We start from the raw sequence: 21,941 nt of genomic DNA, 5'->3' as shown, positions 1-21,941 counted from the left end.
ACTATGCTACCTTCCAGGATTTGTATGGTTTTTAATTTATATTTATGTCTTTGATCCACTATAGGTTTGTGTGTGTGTGTGTGTGTGTGTGTGTGTGAAGGGTGTAAGGTCTGTATCTAAATTCATTTGTTTTGTTTGTGGATGTTCAGATAGTCCTTCACCATTTATTGAAAATGCCATTGTCGAGGAGAATGTGAGATGTCTGAATAGTGAGAAGCTGCATTGACGTCAGCCACAGACAGAGACCAGGAAAACAAAGGAAGGACCATGTTCCCATGGGACTGATGGAGAGATGTTTTTAGTGTGGAATGCACAGAGCAGAACAGAAACAGAAACTCTGTGAGGCAGCAAAGAGAGAGGACAGACATGCCATGTGCCACCAGCCACTCTAGCATCTACACGGCCATCTCCTGGCTGGGAAGCACCATCTTGCCAGGGGAAGCTGAGGGGAAGCTGTGGAGGCTGCCACAGTCCCCGACCCCTGGCAGCTGTGAGTGAGGGAGAATTCCACAGTCCCCATTGCCAATAAGCCGGGCCTGGGGAGCTGGCAGGGATATGAGTGACTGCTTTGCTGTGTGAAGGGAGGCCATCTTGCCTCCCATCCCTCCCCCAACCAAAGTGCCAGACTCCATTTGCTGTGTTAGAGTAGCACCCAAGCTCTGTTCTGTTTCAGGGAACAGCATGCAGTCCCACTGCTGCTGCAGGCTGCCAGGGCCGGGGCAGCTTGCATGACAGAGAGAACAGCCCCCGCACCCTGTGACTGTGGAGTTCTGGGCATGGGTCATGGGCCCGAGAGGGCCTCTGGTAGTGGCTGGGTTCCTGAGTGCCCACCCAGCTTGGCTGAAGAAAATCAGAACTCCCTGCACACGGCAGACAGATCTAATAGAGTGGGTGAGGGATACACTGCAGGGCGGGGTGGGGTACACACACCTGGGTGAGGTGTACTGGTACTGTGAGTTCACTCCAGGTTGTGAATCAGCTGCTTCACCCTGGCACAGAGAAGGTGTATGACTGTGAATGAACTAGCCAGCTCCACTGTATACTCTACCAACTGACTGTGGTCAGGGCTGTACTGCCATAGCACCACGTCCATATTGAGTGTCACTTTGGACTCTTGTCCCACAGACAAATGTTGGCTAGAACTCTCTGGCCCTACCCAACACATACTACTGGAACTCAAGTGTAAGCTTTAGGCACTCCACTGAGCTCCAGAGGCCCATTTCCAGGAATAATGCCTTCAATAAAAAAAAAAATCCTCCAGAAGAGACAATAACAACAGATTCCACCAGATTCATAAAAATCAATGTAAAAACACAAGAAACATAAAAAAGAAGGCATTTATGATCCCACAAAAAGAACACAACAATAAATTAATATTAGATGTAAAGAAGGAGAGACTGAGGAAATGCCTGAAAAAGAATTCAAAGGAATGGTCATGGGGAGGGCACTGTGGCATAGTAGATAAGCCAATGCCTGTGATGCTGGCATTCCATATGGGTGCTGGTTCAAGTTCCAACTGCTCCACTTCCAATCCAACTCCCTGCTAATGGCCTAGGAAAGTAGTGGAAGATGGCCCAAGTGCTTTACTGATGCCACCACGTGGGAGACCTTGATGAAGATATTGGTGCCTGGTTTAGTCTGGCCCACCCTGGATGTTGTGTCTATTTGTGAAGTAAACTAGTAGAGAGCTGATACTTATCTCTGTGTGTCATTCTGCCTTTCAAAGAAATAAATAAATCTTTAAAAAATGAAAATAAAGAAAACAATGATTATAAGGTTACTCAAAAACTTAGAAAAACAATGAAATGAAATAAGAAAATCAGAACATGCTATATAAGAAATCCTGCAAAGAGAGACACTGAAAAAGAACAAGCAGAAATATTTGAAATTAAGTATTCAATAAGTCAAATAAAAAATACAGTGGAGAGTCTTAACAGCAACAGACTTGGTGAGGGTGGAGAAAGAATATCTGATCTAGAAGACAGGTCTTTTGAAATATCTCAGTCAGTAATAAAGAGAAGGAGACAGAGAAGAGGAAAGCAGAAAACAGAAGAAAAATAAGAGGAGGAGGAGGAGAAGCGGGAGGGAGGGAGGAAGGGGAGGTGGGAGAGGTGGTGGGGAAGAAGGAGGAGAAGGAGAAGGAGGAAATTAGAAAAACTGAAAACAGTTTAGGACCTATGGGATACTATTCAATGAACAAATACATGAGTTTCAATAGTTCCTGAAGATATGGAAATAAAGAATAGCTTAAAAAACCCTAATCAGAGAAATAATAGCAGAACATTTCCCCAATTTGGAGAAAGATATGGACATCCAAATACAGGAAGTGCATAGGAAGTGCAGGAACCTAGACACAAGTAATTTATCAAAGTTGAAGCATAAGGACAATAGATAAACCTGAATAGACCAATAACCAAGACTGAGATTGAATCAGTAATAAAGGGCCTCCCAACAAAGAAAAGCACAGGACGAGATGGCTTCACTGCTGAATTCTATGAAACTTTTAAGGAATGACTAATATAATTCTTCTCAAAATATTCAAAGCTATAGAAAAGGACAGAATCCTTCCAAACTCATTCTATGAAACCTTAATTCTGAAACCAGAAAAAAAAAATACAACCCAAAAGAGAACTATAGACCAATATCCCTGATAAATATAGATGCAAAAATCTTGAACAAAATACTAGCAAATAAAATGCAACAACACAGTAAATGATCATCCACCCAAAGGGGATTTATCCCAATGGTGCAAGGATGTTTCAACATATGCAAATCAATAAACATGATACACCACATCAACAAAATGAAGGATAAAATCCAAATCATAACCTCAATAGATCAGAGAAAGCATTTGATAAAATACAGCATCCTTTCATGATTAAAAAAAAACTTAAAAAATTGAATATTGAGTAGAGAAGGAACATACCTCAACACAATCAAGGTAATATATGACAAACCCACAGTCAGCATCATATTGTACAGGGAAAAGCTAGAAGCATTTCCACTAAGATGCAGAACCAGACAAAGATGTTCACTCTCATGATTACTATTCAATATAGTCCTGGAAGTTTTAGCCAGAGCCATTAGGCAAGAAAAAGAAATTAAAAAGATATAAGTTAGAAAGGAAGAAGTCAAATTATCCCTGACTGCAGATGACATGATTCTTTATATAGGGGAACCAATAGACTCCACTAAGAGATGATCAGAACCCACAAGACAGTTCAGCAAAGTTGCAGGATATAAAATCAACACAAAAATCAATGGCATTCTTATGCACCAACAATGCCCTGCAGAGAAAGAACTTATAAGGTCAGTTACATCCACAATAGTAACCAAAATACTTTCAATACCTTGTGATACATTTAACCAAGGATGTGAAAGATCTCTACAATGAAAAGTATAAAACAGGAATGAAAGTAATAGAAGACACCAAAAAACAGAAAAATCTTCCATGTCCATAGACTGGAAGAATTAATATCATCAAAACGTCCATACTATCCAAATCAATTTACAAGTTCAATGGGATCTTGATCAAAATGCAAAGGTCATTCCTCACAGATCTAGAAAGAACAATCCTAAAATTCACATGAAAATACAAAAGACCCTGAATAGCCAAAGCAAACTTAAACAATAAAAACAAAGCCAGAAGCATCACAATGTCAGATTTTAAGGCATACCACAGGGCTATAATCAAAACAGCCTGACACTGACACAAAAATGAACATGTAGACCAGTGGAACAAAACAGCAACCCCAGAAATTAACCCACTCATCTATAACCATCTAATCTTTAACAAATGAGCTAAAATCATTTCCTAGAGAAAGCACAGTCTCTTCAAAAAATGGTGTTGGATAAGTGTAAGAATACTTCATGGGCCAGCGCTGCGGCTCAATAGGCTAATCTTCTGCCTAGTGGTGCCGGCACACCGGGTTCTAGTCCAGGTCGGGGCGCCAGATTCTGTCCCGGTTGCCCCTCTTCCAGGCCAGCTCTCTGCTGTGGCCAGGGAAGGCAGTGGAGGATGGCCCAAGTACTTGGGCCCTGCACCCCATGGGAGACCAGGATAAGTACACCTGGCTACTGCCATCAGATCAGTGCGGTGCGCCGGCTGCAGCGCGCCAGCCGCGGCGGCCATTGGAGGGTGAACCAAAGGCAAAGGAAGACCTTTCTCTCTGTCTCTCTCTCTTCTCTCTCTCTCTTTCTCACTGTCCACTCTGCATGTCAAAAAAAAAAAAAAAAAAAGGAATACTTCATTATCAAATGGAAGTGATATGTCAGACATCAGCCTCAAGCAGGTTGTAAGTAATCAGGTAGGTTGTATAAAAGTTCGTGTTTCCTATGCACCTACTTTTCTGTACTGCCATTTCTCCTACAGCTAATACTTTTGGTCACTGAGGAGTTTTCTATGATCAACTGAAGGAAAGAAAAAATTTGTTTGTTCTGAGATGTTTTTTCATGATCTGATGAATTACACCTCTAAAAAAAAATGAATGACCTTGACAACAGAAAGAAATCTGCACGGTAGGTGACAATTCTACCAGTATCTATTTTATTTTCTAATTTATGTCAAAGAAATATGGTAATATGTGTGGAACTATACCAAATTTTGGGTAGCAAGAAACTACTGGACTGGATGGTAAGCAACTTGGAAAAAAGAAAATTGGGGAATTGGAGATAAGGAGGTCCAGGGAGGAGGTAGTGAATGGATCTCACAAAATGGACCACATGAGAATCTTTTCATCCCATGTAAATGCAAAGCAAAGGGCATGTTCAACAAAAAGGCTCTCAATAATCAAGAAGATAAAAGAACTCTAAAGAAAGTGGCCAGGATATCTAAAACAAAGGTTATGAAATGGCTGAACAGCATGGGCTTCTCATCACCAGTGCTGAGAGGCCTACCATTTTTTCTGGGTCCTCAATCAGCCAACATTTAAGATCAATGCTGAGCTTTCTTCACAACACAATAGAACAAGAAGACCAGTCATTCACCAGGTAACAGGCCAGGAAGGGGGTCATCAGTCTGTTTACATTGTAATGGACAGTTATCCCAGGTGTCTGTTTATTATCTCTGTCCGTAACGCTCAGCCAGCACCACCATCTGTGGACTTACCAGTATCATAGTATCCCATGTAATACTGACTCGGCCACGCACTCCCTTTACTGCACTAGAAGTGAGACAATGGTTTCACTCCAGAGAATTCACCTGTCTTACACGTATCCCATCATCCCAGATGTGTTTCAGTCATTCTACCTACCGAGTAAGTTAATAACTCCATCATTGTAGCAAGCAAAAAGTTTGATAAGATCTTTGAAAAGTAGCATAAATGCAGCATTTATGACACCATTTGTTAGTTCATTTGGATGCACCTAGAAAAAAATAAAAATATAATGTTAACTGCATATCACCAAATCAGAATCTTTCTCAAATCAGTTATCTCAAATGATTACTCAAATAATCACATCTCAAATAATTACTAATAAATTCATTCATATTCTACAAATCTTGAGTAACCCTCTTAATAACTCTTCCAATATCAAAAGATGGCTTGCATATGTTTTTAATTCATATTAGACAATGAAATTAGTCCTATCAACACAGGATACATGCTGTTTGACCAATGATCCACATCAATCAAATCCCCCATTTAACATCTTGTTTTTGGTTACTTTTGCTACATGATATTGCATTTCCTCTACTTTATCTAACAGACGTTTTGAAAGGGTTCAGGTTCTAGGAGCCTACAATGACTCAGTATGGAAGAAGAGTATAGGACTATCCTAGCCTGCCACCCGTAAAATAACTCTTGAAACTCATAGACGTTCAATCATTCACCAAATACTCTGATCACTAACACAAAGGAGCATAATTTTTCCCAACTCCTCAATCTTTATCCACAACTTCACAGGCTCTCCTGTTTTCCCATTTATAACTTTTCTTCTTTAAGCAGAACCCTTTTTTAAGGGCAAGGAGAGCAAAGAACAACAAATAAATAAAAAGAAAAAAGTTAAGAGAAGAAAAGTCCATAGACATCAAGTTAAGTCCTCACTGTAAAATCTGTCAAAAACAGTAAGATGGTTTGCCACTTTTACTGAAATTTCACAGGAGTTAGGTGCTATAATTATGATTCAATTATATATTAAGCAACACACTCTAAACAGAAAATTTAACTTACTTACTTAAAGAACATCTTTGCTTTAGGCAACTCCCAAAGTACAGGAGAGCAGACAACGTGAGTTATGACTCTTCCCACATATCAAAATATTTTATTTTCATGACTCAGTATTGCCTAATTAAACCCTATTTTGAGATAACTGTAAATTCACATATAGCTGTGAGAAGTAGTGCAAAGCAATCCCACGTGCCATTTACCTAGTGGTGACATCCTACTAAACTAGAGTACAATATCACAGTCTGGATATTGACAAGGATAAAATCCACCGATCTTATTTGGTTTTCCCTGGGTTTGCTTATAGTCATGTGTGTGTGCATGTGCATGTTTGGCCTATACAGTTTTATAAAATGTTGTAGATTAGCATATCCACCACCATAGACTGGATATAGGTATGGTTTTCAGAGACAAATCATGTTGACATTGCCCGAAGGGACCAACTTGATCTACGAAAAAAACAAAAATAATTTTCTTTGGTGGATAGTATCATTCCTGCAGTTCACATAAACTATGTCCCAACAGTTGGTCAAATTAATTGGCTGCCTGAGGATACACCTTGCAGACACTTCATCCTGCTGAACACTACAGGGAACCACCATCCTACTCAAAGTGTGAAGCTCCCAGAATATATCACTCATATTTTTCTAAGAATTAAGTAAACACTTGGGAAACTGGTTAGAAAATCTGGGGAACCTCAGTCATTTAATTTATCTAAATGAAGGATATCTAAAGTCACTTCCTGAGGAAATCTGTGGATTTAATCTTAGCCCACCTTCAAGTGAAAGACAATACTGATTGAGAAAGATCTGGTAAGGTACCTACATCAAATTCAAGCAGTGCATCGATTTGTCCCTGCAGTATTGGCATGCTCTTTAGTAGTTTCTCTGGAGCCATGGTCCGCATTACACCATCAGCCCTACAGTTTTTTAAAAAAGGAAAGGATAAAACATTCTTGTATACAGAAATTCAAGATCACACACATTGTTTTAAGATGTTCCTCCTCCCTCATTTTCTGATTTTTCTTTGGGATAAGTTTTGAGGTACTGAGAGATTGTAGTTCTCTCTTCCACATATACTGCTTCTGTTTATTCATTCTCACTCCTCAACCATACAGAAAATGTTTTCTTTCTATCTGCACTGCCCTTGGGAAGAAAGCAATGAAATACAGATAAAAGAAGTCAGTTGACTTTCTGAATGGAATCTTACAAATCTATAACAAATGTAATAGTGTTAAAATATAAGCCCTCCCCCACTTTGAGAAACAGAATACATGTTTTGGAAGTCTCTAAATCTCTGAGACTGGGATTAAAGTGTATATGCTCCTATATCAAGTGAAAAGAAACATGCATGCTGAAATGTGAAGTGTTCCCAAATGGAGAAAAGAGTTTAGCTATGAAGATGAGCCTGGAAGTTGGTGCTACAGGGGGCACCAGAGACAGAACCGTACCCCATATCTACCTGCAGATCTCTTATGAAACTCCTGCATTCATATATGATCAAGGAGTGATGGTATTGCAACAGCTAAGGAAAATATCTAGGTGATGTGAACAGGATGCTAATGGCAACTTTCAGAGTCTCTCTCACCCCAGTGGTGGTAAATCATCCCGAAGTGTCCTCACATGGCTATACAGAGATGTAGAAGTTTCTAAGAAGGCTATGGACATATTATAGAGAGGTCACTGTAATTGGGAAAATCAGCCAGGGTTGCCCCAGGCCATGTAAGAAGTTAGAGCAGAGGTGTATGAACTAGAATCATTCCTAATGAGAAGATGATGAAGAAAAAAACCCTAATTTTATTTTGACTCACAAGAAACTAAGGTACTCTGAATAGCAAGTTTTTATCTTTCACCACCATAATAAAAAATTAACTCCAAGGTAAGGTTAGGTCAACTGTTGGAAAGACAGAATTATATCTTTTCATGTGGATTCTTGAGATTATAATATCAAAACTTCCATAAACACCTTGCTGTTAATTCAAATTAAGAACAAATACAAGATCTATCCAGTTTTCTGAGCAAACATTTCAACTCTACACCCATTTAGAGAGAAATGAGTGCTAATTATGAATTAAAATCCAAGCGCTTTTTCAACAACATTTTCTTAATTAGCACATCATAGTAATTAGTTTCATTACAGTATTGTGCATGTGTGTCTATGTTTCCTATGACAGTATTACCTCTCAAAAACAGACTCTACCACAACACAAGTTCATTTCCATCTCAATCAAAATATACTGAAACAGGCGTGGAAAGCCATGACACGGTGGCAAAAACAATCTAAATGAAAGATCCTGGTGAACAAGACCCCAGCAGAAGGAACAGGCCATCAAGGAGGGAGGCGCCTTTCTCCGAAGGGAGGAAGGAACCTCCACTGTGATATGGCCTTGACTAAACAAGTTCAGAGTTGGTGAACTCAAGGGGCTTCCATAGCCTAGACAGCTCATGGCAAGAGCCTCGGGTGATTGCTGACATCATAAATAAGAGTGCCAATTGCTAAATCAACAACGGGAGTCACTGGGTACATGCTCCCCACGTAGGATCTCTGTCCTTAATGTGTTTTACTATGAAACTTAAAAACAACACTACTAGTCGAACAATACCCTATACCTTGTGCGGTGGTGTGAGTGCAGCCTGTTGAAATCCTTGCTTAGTGTATACTAAGTTGATCTTCAGTATATGAAGGTAATTGAAAATGCAACTCGATGAAGGGCAGGATGGGAGAGGGTGTGGGAGAGGGGAGGGCCGCGGGAGGGAGGGAGGTTGTGGGGGGGGGGGCCACAACAATACAAAAGCTGCACTTTGTAAATTCACATTTATTAAATAAAAAAATTAAAAAAATATACTGAAACAGCTACCCTCATATACAGGCTACCCTCATATACTGTGCTATTTATTAAATGAAACTCATCTTAGTTCTCCCCCTTTCAAAATTATCAAAATACACACACAATGTATGCTTAAGGATTTTGAAATAATTTTATTACACAAAGCATAGGCCATATCAATTATGAGCTACAAATCATATTTTTCTACATAAAGATAATGTTTACTGAAATTCAAGGCTAACTTTGACAATATTATTGGATTTTCATTTTTCAGTGGATTTTAAATGGCCTTCATGACCAAAATTAATTGGATTTTAACTTATTTAAAATAAATCAAATATTCCCCAGCAATGTATTCTATTCAAATCAGTAGGAGGAAAAAAAAAACATACCCTTTCTTCACTCTAGCAAAATCAAATGCCATCTGTCTGTAAGAGAAAGCCTTTTCATTCAAATATCTACTATAGCGCCTTATGAAGGTAGACATATCATAACCTGGGGGAGAGGGGAGAAAATACAATGGATTAATAAAATACCTCTAATTGTGCTTAGTTTAGTATTAGTTTTTCTTAACTCCTCAAGTGTAGACAGACCTCAATGTCGTACTTCCAGGGAAAACTACTCTTGGCACGATGCATTTCATGACTACACAGCTTGAATGTTCTGCTATCCTTGTACAGAATGGCTTTTTGATTTTTTGCCTTTCAGTTTTGTTCACTGTTTCAAATAACAGCCTGTTTCATGCTTAATACATGTAGCTACCTCAAAACAGTCAACTTGTCTGAGGTGTTTGTCTTATACACAAGCAGCAATCAGTAAATATGAAGAATGAACAAATTATTGCAGTTCAAACAGTTAATCTCAAATGATTACTTTAAGACAGGATCACTGTTTTTTTTTTTTTTTCCATTAGGAAGGCATCTTTCATTTTATTATCTCTTATGCCTTCATAAGCAAACTGGGGTCTAGCAATTCAACTGTTACTTTTTGAGGTAAACACTGAAAAATGACAAAAATAAAATGAATAAATATTTTATATGCTGAGTTGTCTACAATGAGATATTTTAAAGGTACTTTTATATAAATATTTTTACATTTTAATTAAATACTTATAGAGTCATCAGTTGTAATAATTTTAGATTAACAACCCCCTTTCAAAATTTAAAGTATTAGCAAAAACAAAATATGTAAAATTTAAATATTCTCACCATGAGATCCACTTTTGTCCAAAAAGTTGCTGAGATTGAATAATGTATTTCTAGAGGCCAAATACTGGATAAATCTCTGAAAAGCAAAAGTTAGAATTATACACTCATTATTCTCTCAAATTACATGTTTAAACAATTTCCGATACCAAAGGGTTTTTTGTTTGGTTGGCTTTTTGGTTTTCTTTCCTTTCTTTCTTTTCTCTTTTTTTAATTTATTTTATTTTATTTTATTTTTACAAACTGTCATTGTAATCTCTTTTACTTAGTTACACTTGTAAAGCTTCCTATTTGCTGAGTATTTCTGGGGGTGAGGAGGGGTAACTGTTGACTAAAACTTACTGAATAAAGTAAAATTGTAGGATCTTTCATTTCCGCATATAGTAGAAACACTGCAATTTAACATGATTTAGCTAGCATTCTACATAAAACAGGTAGCTGTAATTTTATCAGTAGTTTCCAAAATCAAACATGCAAGCAATTGTCACACGTAGGCACAAATATATTTTCTATCAGAAAAGTAGTTCTATTTTTCCTTTCTCCTAACAATCTTTTGTTTATATGGTTTATATGGCACTTTAGGTACCAATAATACTTAATACTTCAGTATCTCTATAAACATATATGACAAACTTTATTTTTTGAAAATATCTGAATAGAAGAATAAAATAGATGAAGTAGAAGAATAAAATTGTACCCCAAATGATTCTGACCCCTAGATTTTATTCTTTTTCTAATTATTGAAAATTCAAAGGGTCATTGTCACTACCATATTCTTTCTGAAAGCCTCCTTCCTCCATAAAAAAGGAAAAGTTAAGTTTAGTGAGTTTACCTCATTGCCATGCACCATGAGATGATGTGTTGTCACTAAAGCTTTAAATACAACCACCCAGCTACTGTTTGTGGCCCGCTCGAAGAGTGTGTCGGCCATCTGAGGAATATTAACATTGGTCTCATTGGTAGCCTGGATCAAATCTATGGACACAGAACATATCAATCAATGACATTACCCTTTACATACAAAAATTCACTTCATATTTCAGGCATTTACACCTGCTTCCTCAAATATGCCTTCAACATTACTTTGGCAATAGGTGATACAAGTTTTTAAAATTAAACTGTAATACTCTTCCACGTGGGCACATAAATCTATTATTTAACCAATGTATCTGTTCTTGAGCTTATTATTTCTACTGAATTCTATTCTCTACTCTTTTCTGAATTTTTAAAATTTGTGATTAATACAGAGAGAACATATTTCATAAATTTCGTGGGTACAGTTCTAAGAAGATAACCATACTTCTCTCACTCCCTGTCTCCCTCCCTCAATCCTCTTCATTTCTTTCTTTTCTTCTTCTATTTTTGTAAAAACAGGATTTCAATCCACTCCATAATCACAGACTTACTGCACCACTACTTTTTACTTGTTGATTATTATGGTCAGTGGTTCATTAACTCTTTTCTGAATTTTATCCATAGCTACACAGATGTTACCTTTTGGTATTTGTTATTTTTATTTTTGACAGGCAGAGTGGACAGAGAGAGAGAGAGACAGAGAGAAAGGTCTTCCTTTGCCATTGGTTCACCCTCCAATGGCCACCGCGGCCGGTGCACTGCGGCTGGCGCACCACGCTGATGCGATGGCAGGAGCCAGGTGCTTCTCCTGGTCTCCCATGGGGTGCAGGGCCCAAGCACTTGGGCCATCCTCCACTGCACTCCCGGGCCATAGCAGAGAGCTGGCCTGGAAGAGGGGCAACCAGGACAGAATCCGGTGTCCCGACCGGGACTAGAACCCGGTGTGCCGGCGCTGCAAGGCGGAGGATTAGCTTAGTGAGCCGCGGCGCAGGCAGATGTTACCTTTTTTTAAAAGATTTATTTATTTTATTTGAAAGTCAGAGTTACACAGAGAGAAGGAGAGGCAGAGAGAGAGAGAGAGAGAAAGAGAGAGAGAAATGTCCTCCATCTGGTTTTTCACTCCCTAGCTACAATGGCTGGAGCTGCACCTATCCGAAGCCAGGAGCCAGGAGCTTGTTCTGGGTCTCCCATGTGGATGCAGGGGCCCAAGGGCTTGGGCCATCTTCTACTGCTTTCCCAGGCCATATCAGAGAGCTAGATCAGAAGTGGAGCAGCCAGGACTTGAACCAGCACCCATATGGGATGCCGGCACCGTAGGCAGCGGCTTTACCCGCTATGCCACAGCGCCGGCCCCCAGATGTTACTTTTAAAATTACAAACTCCAGGACTGCTAAACCTCATGCTAATTTTCTATGCCACCATTCCAAGTAGAATGCTTCAAACTTGTAGATACTTATTCTATATTTCATTTGAAGACAGTAATTAGAATTCAAAACATACTTCATGTGGGTACAAATACACTTGTTGGATGAGTACAAATAGTAACGGGGAAAAAAACAATCCACTACATCCATCTGAGCTTTCCTAGAACAACATTTATGCATTAAATTACTACTGTCCATATCTACATATTAGTATGACTCCAGGTACACTGAAGGGTCATATGGTGGTGCAAAGGGTTTCCAGTTTTCAGAAAAAGAGGTCAGGACAGTCAAAAAGTTAGCTGGGGCAACCAAAGGTCATGTGCTATGGCGGAGAAGCTGAGCCACGCTGGTACACTGCAGACCTAAGTGTTTGCAGCAGCAGCAGCACACCCTGACCTCAGGACAGCACATACCGCATGACAGACACTCTGCAGAGAGGCACCCGACACCCTAGTTCCTAGGAAATCCCACGCAACAAAGGCAGACACAAACCCTCTTCCTCACTCAACAACTACACGCAGCAATCCTTGGGCTATCCATTTGATTTTATACATTTCTTTATTACAACAAATATGGTTTTTAAAAAAGTAATGCTTGATCACTGAAACATCTCTTACCTCCTAGGCTAAAGGTCACCAATAATTGTTCTGAATTATAAATGGATCAAAGTTGCCTTACTTATTACTTAATTTTTATTATAAATTCTAGTCATCATCCCTATCCTATCACCACAAAGATTCTACTCATCCTTCAGGAAGTCTTTTCTGGTTCCTTTTAAATGTAGTCCCACGGGGACCTCCCTGTGTTTTAAATCCTGAGGCTCTTGGTCTGCCTGGCTGTTCAGACTAGACGTGAATCTGTTTTGCCTAGGCTCCCTGAAGATGGGAACAGTCACTCCCATGTCTTCTCTATGCAGTGCCTCACAGGGCACCGTGCACCATGAACACAAACTGAGCCAAAGTTACCAGAAACATACTTTATCCAAAAATATAAACAGTTCTTGGTAAAACAAACATCACCAGGCCATAATATTGTTTCCTGAGACAGATGACATCATAGGATGACTTTACCCTTGAAACTGTGTTGGTTACAAGTTCTGCTATTCATTTATTCATTGAACTGGACATGCAGAAATGCATTGCTCTGGAGGAAACAGGTTTATGCTCAGATAACGTGAGAGAAATGCCTACAAGGCATGAGTAAATAAAGACAATATGACAAGAGAAAGTCCAGGGCCTGGATAGATGTGTAATTCTGGGAAAATATTTCAATTTTTGTTTGACTCAGGATCTCATCTTTCAAATAGGGGAAATGATGACCACCTTCCGGCTATTACAAGGATCACACGCTGTCTGAACACAGTAAGTGCCCAAAATAAGTCTTGGTGAGTACTGTTATACACACACTGCATTAGGGGACTATTACTGGGGCATTAGGAGGGCCTCTGTGGAGAGGGGAAGTTAAGTGAGATGTTACAGTGAGCTGAGATGCAAGAGGAGAAAGGAGGACATCCTTACCAGATGGAGCCATAAGAGGTCATACCGGAGAACTGTGGCAGGCTGGAGGAAAGTATATGGCAGAGTTTTTAAAAAAAATTCATGGAAAATGGAATTGAAAGTTAAGTTTATTTTGGTGCCCAAAAAACCCACAAGCTTGTCTTCCAAGCTGAGGAGTTAGGGAATGCCCAGTGAGGAGTCTCAGAGATAACACTAACGAGTTTGGACTTTGGGCAGGTGTGTGATGCAGAGGGGTAAGTGCTGTTTCGGATACCCATATCACACATCAGAGCACCAGTCTGACTCCCAGATATTCCACTTCCATCCAGCTTCCTGCTAACATATCTGGGAGACAGCCCATGATGGATTAAGTACCAGGGTTCCTCCCACCCATGCAGGAGACCTGGATGGAATCCCTGGTTCTTGGCTCCTGGCTTTCACCTGGCCTAGCCACAGATGTTGCAGGCATATGGGGGAGTGGACCAATGGATAGAGGATCTCTCTCTCTATTTCTTTCTCTATTTCTTTCTCAACTCTGTTGTTCTCTCCCTCACCCTCCCCATCACTCTTTCAAATAAATAAATAAATAAACCTTAAAAAAAGTTTGGATTTTACCATATGTATGCATGGGAACCCCTTTTGGTGTTTTAGTGAGAAAGAACTAGTAAGATTTGGCTTTTTGTTTTACAATTCAACCACGTTGTAGAGTGACTGCTAAATGCTACCTTCTGAGTAAAGCAGAAGCACAGGATAACGAATAAGCCCCTTTGCGTGGAAAGATGTATGAGAAGAGGGAAGACCAGGGAGTTAGAAAGGTCTGCTGAGAGATGGGGTGAACCTGAACTAATGAAAAGGCAAAGGAGATTTGAAAAAGCTAAGGATGCAAGCAGAGATTCCAGAAGGCAAATGGATATTAGAGATGAAGGGAAAAGGGAGCCTGGGCAGTTCCAGATTTCTGGGTTGGGGCTCAGAAATGTTATTTACTGCAATTACAGGCAGCTTGGTGTCAAGGGAGATAGAAGCCATGTTAGACTACATAAAAAATTAAACAGCTACTGGAGTCCTAAGTTGAGATGTATGCTAGAGGATAAAGAAATATGTTCTAAAGCTCAAGAGAAACATTTGTCCTAGGTACAGATTTTGGGATCATCAAGAATTCAAAAGGAAGGGGTTGGTGCAGTGGCACAGTGGGCAAAGCTACTACCCGAGGTGCCGGCATTTCATATGGGCATTGATGCTTGTCCTGGCTGCTCCACTTCAATGAAGCTCCCTGCTATTGGCCTGGAAAAGTGGCAGAGAATGGCCCAACTGCTTGTCCTCTTGTCACATATATGAGAACCTGGATGAAGCTCCTGGCTCCTGGCTTCATACAGTTTGGCCCAGCCCTGGCCATCAGGACCATCTGGGGAGTAAATCAGTGGATGAAAGATCTCTCTCACTCACTCTCTGTGTATAACTCTGCCTTTCAAGTAAATAAATAAATCTTTAAAAAATAATTAAAAAGGAGCTGAAACTATTCAAGTAGAAGAAGTAAGCCAGAGACCATAAAAAGAAAAATGAAAATTACATGGATAAGTAAGAAAATAAACAAGAATCAAAGCTAAGACCAATGCTTATGATGTGAATGGAAGAAACATGAGTGAAACAACAAAGTGGTAAAGAGGAGCCCAGGAACGTGGGCTTGTGGGAGCCAATTAAGAAGAGCTTCAAACACTGCAAGAAGCAATTAGCAGTCGCTAGTGTCAAATACTATGGAGAGAATTGTCCAAGATTCCTCTTCCCTGTCATCTCTAATATCTATTTGCTCATGTGAAAATTCAGTCTGTTTAACCACCAATGTATCTTTGTGTTGAACTAGAAGAACAGAATACACAGTCATGCACCACATAATGACACTTTGGTAAATAACAGACTGATGTATAGCCATGTCCCAAAAGATTACAACACATCTGAAAAATCCTTATTGCCCAGTGATACTGTAGTTGTTGCAACATAACATAGCACAAGGTATTGCTCATGCATTGGTGGTGATTCTGGTGTCAACAAACCTTCTGCTTTGCTAGTGCTAGGAGTACAACACATACAATTATGTACCATACATAACACTTGATATTGATAATGAGTGAAATGTATTGGCTTAAACACTTACTGCACTGTACTTTCTATCATTATTTAGAGTATACTCAATCTACCTATTTAAAAACAGTGTAACTATAAAGCAGAATGCTGTGCTGTGCCTGCAGCAGCCTCATACCTCTCATCTTTACTGTGTCTCTTGATTGCACCAAGAGGCCATGGCGGGTGATGGACGCGTAGCACCTAGGTTTGTGAAAGTGCACTCTATGACATTCCCATGGCGACAGAATCTCCTAACAAGGCATTTCTCAGAATCCATGCCTGTTGTTAAGCGATACATGACTGCACAATCAGGCGACTGCTGCCATGTCTGGCAGCAAAGGAAATAAAGCTTGGGATTGCTGGATGCGAGGGAGAGATGGCCAGAGACACGTTTTTGATTGTTTAAAGATGGGACACATTCAATTATTTTTGAGGTCAAGTACAAAAAGCTAAAAAGAGGTGAGATTAAAAGCAGTAGAGAGTAACTTAAGGGGAAATCTACAGGCAGGATGCACTACTGAATGCAGGGCTCAGCTGTTAAGGTTGGCTTCAGGCAGGCAGGTTACATAATGCAGACAGGAAAGAACAGGCGCTCCTAAAGAGACAGAAGAATAATGATGGATAATGTTTCTAAGGATTACACTCTGGTGAAGCAGTCAACGTTACAAACTTCATTAAAGCTTGGCCCTAAATAGCCATCTTGTTAATATGCTGAGTCAGGAGTTGACAAACTACAGCTTGGGAAAATCTGATCTGCTTCTTGATTTTGTAAATAAAGTTTTATTAGAACACAACTATTTCCATTTGTTTACATGTTTTCTGGGGTTGTTTTCACATTATGATTCCATAGTTGAACAGATATAACTCTTAACCCAATTCAGTGGTCCACAAAACCTAAAACACTTACCACCTGATCTTTTAGAAAAAATACTTGCTAGTCCTATTTTATGTCACTATGCATAAAGTACTTCTAATGCATAATAAAAATCAGAGTTTATCTCAAGGAAAAGAAGCTATATGATTGAAATGTGAGATGAACAAACCATTTTTCAAGAATTACAACTTTCACTTAAAAGAGAATTCAAACCAGGGTGATTCACAACTGGAACTGAATGGCTATTTTATCAAAATTAAAGAAAACAATCTTGTCATTTCAAGGAAAATGAATGACATATTGTTTTTAAACAATAGTAAGCTTTAGAGTTTTCCAATTCTTGGAGACTTTTCTGATAGAATCATTGAGTTTAATGAATATCATGTGTTGATATTATTTAAATGAATGTGCCAACATTTGGAAGATTTGAAGATCTCAGTGAACCAATATTTCCCAAATGTGTGGTACCTAGTATTACAGGATAAGCCTGGATAAAAGACCCATCTAAAGCACAAAATAGATCAACAGATTTAAATGTAAAAGAATACTAGAAGTTGGCCAGCGCTGCGGCTCACTAGGCTAATCCTCCGCCTTGCGGCGCCGGCACTCCAGGTTCTAGTTCCGGTTGGGGTGCCAGTTCTGTCCTGGTTGCTCCTCTTCCAGTCCAGCTCTCTGCTGTGGCCCGGGAAGGCAGTGGAGGATGGCCCAGGTACTTGGGCCCTGCACCGTATGGGAGTCCAGGAGGAAGTACCTGGCTCCTGGCTTTGGATTGGCACAGCGCGCCAGGCCGCAGTGGCCATTTGGGAGATGAACCGATGGGAAAAAGGAAGACCTTTCTCTCTCTCTCTCTCACTAACTCTGCCTGTCAAAAAAAAAAAAAAAAAAAAAAAAAGAATACAAAAAGTTCACCTATGTGATTTCAATTTCAACATTACAACTTAAATTCAAGACTTAGAGATCTGTAGTGTAGCATCAGAGTATCAGTGAATGTCCACAATTTTCTGAAAAGGCTACTGTAATACTTTACATTTTCCCAACTGAATATCTTCATGAATCAGATTTTACTCATGTACTTCAATTACAACCTGACAGATTAAATTTAGAAACAGATATGAGCAACAGTCCTCTTTTGAGTAAGATACTAAAGTGATGAGTAAAAATGTAAAACAGTAATATTTTTCACTAATTTTGTTTCTTTTGAAAAATAATTATTTTCCCTGTATTACCAGGAGGCTTCAAAAACTCATGGAAGTGCATATTATGAAGAAACTAGATTTCAAAAATGTTGCACCAAAATAAAATTTCCTTTTAATTTCATTTTCCATGAAATTTTTGAAATTCCTTCAGATTTATGTTAACATGTAAATAGGTTTTTTACTGTTACTTAATAGTAAATATTTTAAAACAGTGTTAATTTCAACACTCATTAAGTATTTCACATAAACAAAAACTTGAATTCTTAATAATCAGAGAATAAAGGAGTCCTGAGACCAGTTTGAGCACTCTCTACTCTCCACATACACCCAGAAAGAGAACTGCAAGGTTGAAGGGAATACACATATTTACATTCAGAATATTTTAAAATAGATATTTCACTAATTTATGTTCTCACTAGTTTATGTAAGTTACCACTGCTTTACTTTCTTTCCAAACAAAAGGTTTATATTTGTAGAATTTCAATAAATTAAAGAAGAAAGGACATCTATAAACATACAAATAGGAAATATTCTTGAAATTTTTGAATTTGACTACTCTACACTTACATCTGTCATATTTGAAGACCTTAGAACTCAAAATTTTAGTTCAACATATAAAAATGTATTTGGTATGTTTTTGGCAAGTTAAGTGACTTTACTGATGTATAGTAGCTGTTTAAAAATAGCACTTATTTAAAGTATGCCATTTGATAAGTTTTGATAATCATGTAGCCATAAAACTATTGACAAATTCAAGATAATGAACACATCCCTTCAGCCCTGATGCTTTCTTCACACCCTTTGCCCATTCTTTCCTACTTTGACTATTTTCCTCTGCTGCTTTTCCTTAGCAATCACAAATTTGCTTCCAGTCATTATGAACTAGTTTATATCTTATAAATTTTATATAAAGAAAATCAAACTATTTTCTGGGAGGCAGTCTGGATTCTTTCCATCAGCATAATTATTCTGAGATTGATCCACATTGTTACACGTATCCATAGTTCATTTTTTCTTATTGTTGAGGTATATTCCGTTATGTAAACATACTGAGGGGCCGGCGCCATGGCTCACTTGGTTAATCCTCTGCCTGCGGTGCCAGCATCCAATATGGGTGCTGGGTTCTAGTCCCTGTTGCTCCTCTTCCGGTCCAGCTCTCTGCTGTGGCCTGGGAAGGCAGTGAAGGATGGTCTAAGTGCTTGGGCCCTGCACCCGCGTGAGAGACCAGGAGGAAGCACCTGGCTCCTGGCTTTGGAACAGCACAGTGCCGGCCGTAGTGGCCATCTGGGGAGTGAACCAACAGAAGGAAGACCTTTCTCTCTGCCTCTCTCTCTCACTGGCTATAACTATACCTGTCAAATAAATAAATAAAAGAAAAAGAAACATACGGAAATTGTTTATTCACTCATCTGCTGATGAACATTTGGGATGATTCCAATTTTGGAATATTGTAAGTAAAGCTTCTATGAACATTAACACACAATTATCTGTATATGTGCTTTCACTTCCCTTGAGTAATTGCATAGGAGTAGAACAGTTGACTAATTTTAAATAAATATTTAACTTTAAGAAACAATCTCTAAAATGTTCTTTCATGTTACATTCCTAACAGATGTATATGAGCATTCCACTGCCCTACATACTTGCCAAGACTCGATATGGTCTCTAAATATTTTTTTGTCATTCTAACAGACATGTTCTCATATCTTCTGGTATTTTTTTTTGCATTTCTATAATGATGTTCAAAAATTTTTCATATGCTTTTCATTTATTTGCAATTGGTCTACATGCCCATTTTTATTATATCATTTTTTCTTACTTATATTATTAAGCTATTCTGAATCAAGTCCTTTATAATATATGATTTACAAATATTTTCTCCAAGTCTGTGGCTGCCATTTTCATTCTTTAACCATTGTTTTTAAAACAACAGGAATTCTTAGTTATGCTGAAATTGGAGCAAGATGGCGGCTAAGTGAGATACGCCAGTGATAAGCTTTCCAAAGAGATAGCAATTTGAAAAGCTATTTATGCACCAAGGAACCTTTACAGGAGTTAAGGCAGCTATTTAAGAGACTACATCATAGTAATAAGTACTAGTGCATTTGAAACAGGCAGCTAAGAAAGAGTTGTCAGTGTCAACACTCTTCCAGTGCCAAGAAGCACAGTTTGGAAAGAGTCTCCATCCCTCTCACTTCAGTGATGGCAAAGAGATTCAGTCAAACCTTAGACATGAAACCAGTATATGAGCCTCCACTATAGAACTCGGTGCTGGACAGGCCTCAATGGCCCTACTCCAGTGATGGAAGACTGAGCCTGTGGACACATGGCCAACTAGTCAACAGACTGCTTTCCCCACCTCTCTGATAACCTCTGGCAAACAGCACAGCAAGACTCCAGCTGCTAGGGAACAATGTGGGAACGCAAACAGAAGACTCTGCTTCAGAGCTCATGCCAAGCTTTTGTGATGAGACACAGAATCAGATTAAACCCAAAGGCCTCTACTCCTGGGCCAATATTCACAAACATAGCTTCTAAACCTACCCCAGCATCAAGTAGAGACCTATCTTGTAGAAGATGGCAGCCTATCACTATCAGTCTGAAGGCCTATCAGTCTGAAGGCCTGGCACATAGTGAGCCCCAGTACCAGATCTGGGCCAAATTTGGGATAGTGCAACTCTTAGTGTTGAAATGTGACAATACACCAACAGCACACTTCCAGCAGACTTCAACCTAGTGGGCCATTTAGTGATAAAATAGTACAAGTGTTCACAGGGTCAGAAAAAGCAGAATTTTTGGAAAGCAAGCACAAACAAAGCCAGATTATGAAGACAAGAAAAAAAAATCCCTAATCCTTCAGCATGCAGAAGACACATCAACAAGCATCAAGAACTTTCAGGAAAGGCGCCAATGTTGTGGTACAGCAGGTTAAGCCACTGCCTGCAATGCCAACATAAAGATGAGTACCTCCACTCATGTGGAGCCTAAAAAAAATCATCTCATAAGAATTAAGAGGAGAATGTTTGCTATCAGAGATTGGTTGGGGAAGGATATGGTGGAGAGAGGGATGGGAAAATGGGTACTAATATATGGTTAGATAGAAGTTAGAAGTTACGGTGTTTTATTGCACAGTAGGGTGACTACAGGTAACAATAATGTGCTGTGTCTATTTTTTCTAAGAATAAACAGGGCTAGAAGAAAGGATTTTTAATGTTTTCACCAAGAGGGGAAGATAAATATTTAAGGAGATAGTTATATTTACCCCAGTTAAGCACTGCACAATATATACATATTGTATGACATCACAGGGTACCTCAAACATAGCTATACTTTTTATGTATTAGTTTAAATATATACAGTATGATGAAGTGCTATTTATCAAGTTTTTATTTTAAAAAAATATTTATTTATTTTATTTGAGAGGCAGAGAGTGAGAAAAATCTCCCATCTGCTGCATTTGCTGGTTCAGTCCCCAGATATTTACAACAGTTGGGTCTGGGCTGGGCCAAAGCTGGGAGCTAGTAACTCAATATAGGTCTCCCATGTAGGTGCCAGCAACACAACTACTTGAACCATCATTTGCTGCTTCCCAGAGTGTATATAAGGAGGGAGCTGGAACTGGGAGCTGAGCCAGGACTAAGGGTAGGCACTGTTTCCCAGAGTGTATATAGACAGGGAGTTGGAGCTGAGAGCTGAGCCAGGACTAAGGGTAGGCACTGTTTCCGAGTGTATATAGACAGGGAGTTGGAGCTGAGAGCTGAGCCAGGACTAAGGGTAGGCAC

General features: G+C 39.2%; 1 protein-coding gene across 10 annotated transcripts in view; it reads right to left on the bottom strand.

The window, feature by feature from the left end:
* Positions 1-21,941, bottom strand: part of SNAP91 (synaptosome associated protein 91) — a 155,722-nt gene that overhangs the window by 79,475 nt on the left and 54,306 nt on the right. For all 10 annotated transcript variants that reach the window (XM_089332955.1, XM_089332957.1, XM_051855492.3 and 7 more), the window contains exons 3-7: positions 11,029-11,171; positions 10,200-10,275; positions 9,384-9,486; positions 6,990-7,083; positions 5,253-5,364 (exon numbers count right to left, since the gene is read on the bottom strand). In XM_089332955.1, the coding sequence (XP_089189081.1) occupies positions 5,253-5,364; positions 6,990-7,083; positions 9,384-9,486; positions 10,200-10,275; positions 11,029-11,171 (528 nt within the window). The remainder of the gene's footprint in view (positions 1-5,252; positions 5,365-6,989; positions 7,084-9,383; positions 9,487-10,199; positions 10,276-11,028; positions 11,172-21,941) is intronic.

This window comes from Oryctolagus cuniculus, chromosome 5 (genome assembly GCF_051225735.1).
Source record: "Oryctolagus cuniculus isolate XC-2025 breed Fujian yellow rabbit chromosome 5, ASM5122573v1, whole genome shotgun sequence".
Lineage (NCBI taxonomy): Eukaryota > Metazoa > Chordata > Mammalia > Lagomorpha > Leporidae > Oryctolagus > Oryctolagus cuniculus.
This window is presented reverse-complemented; position numbering and strand designations above follow the sequence as displayed.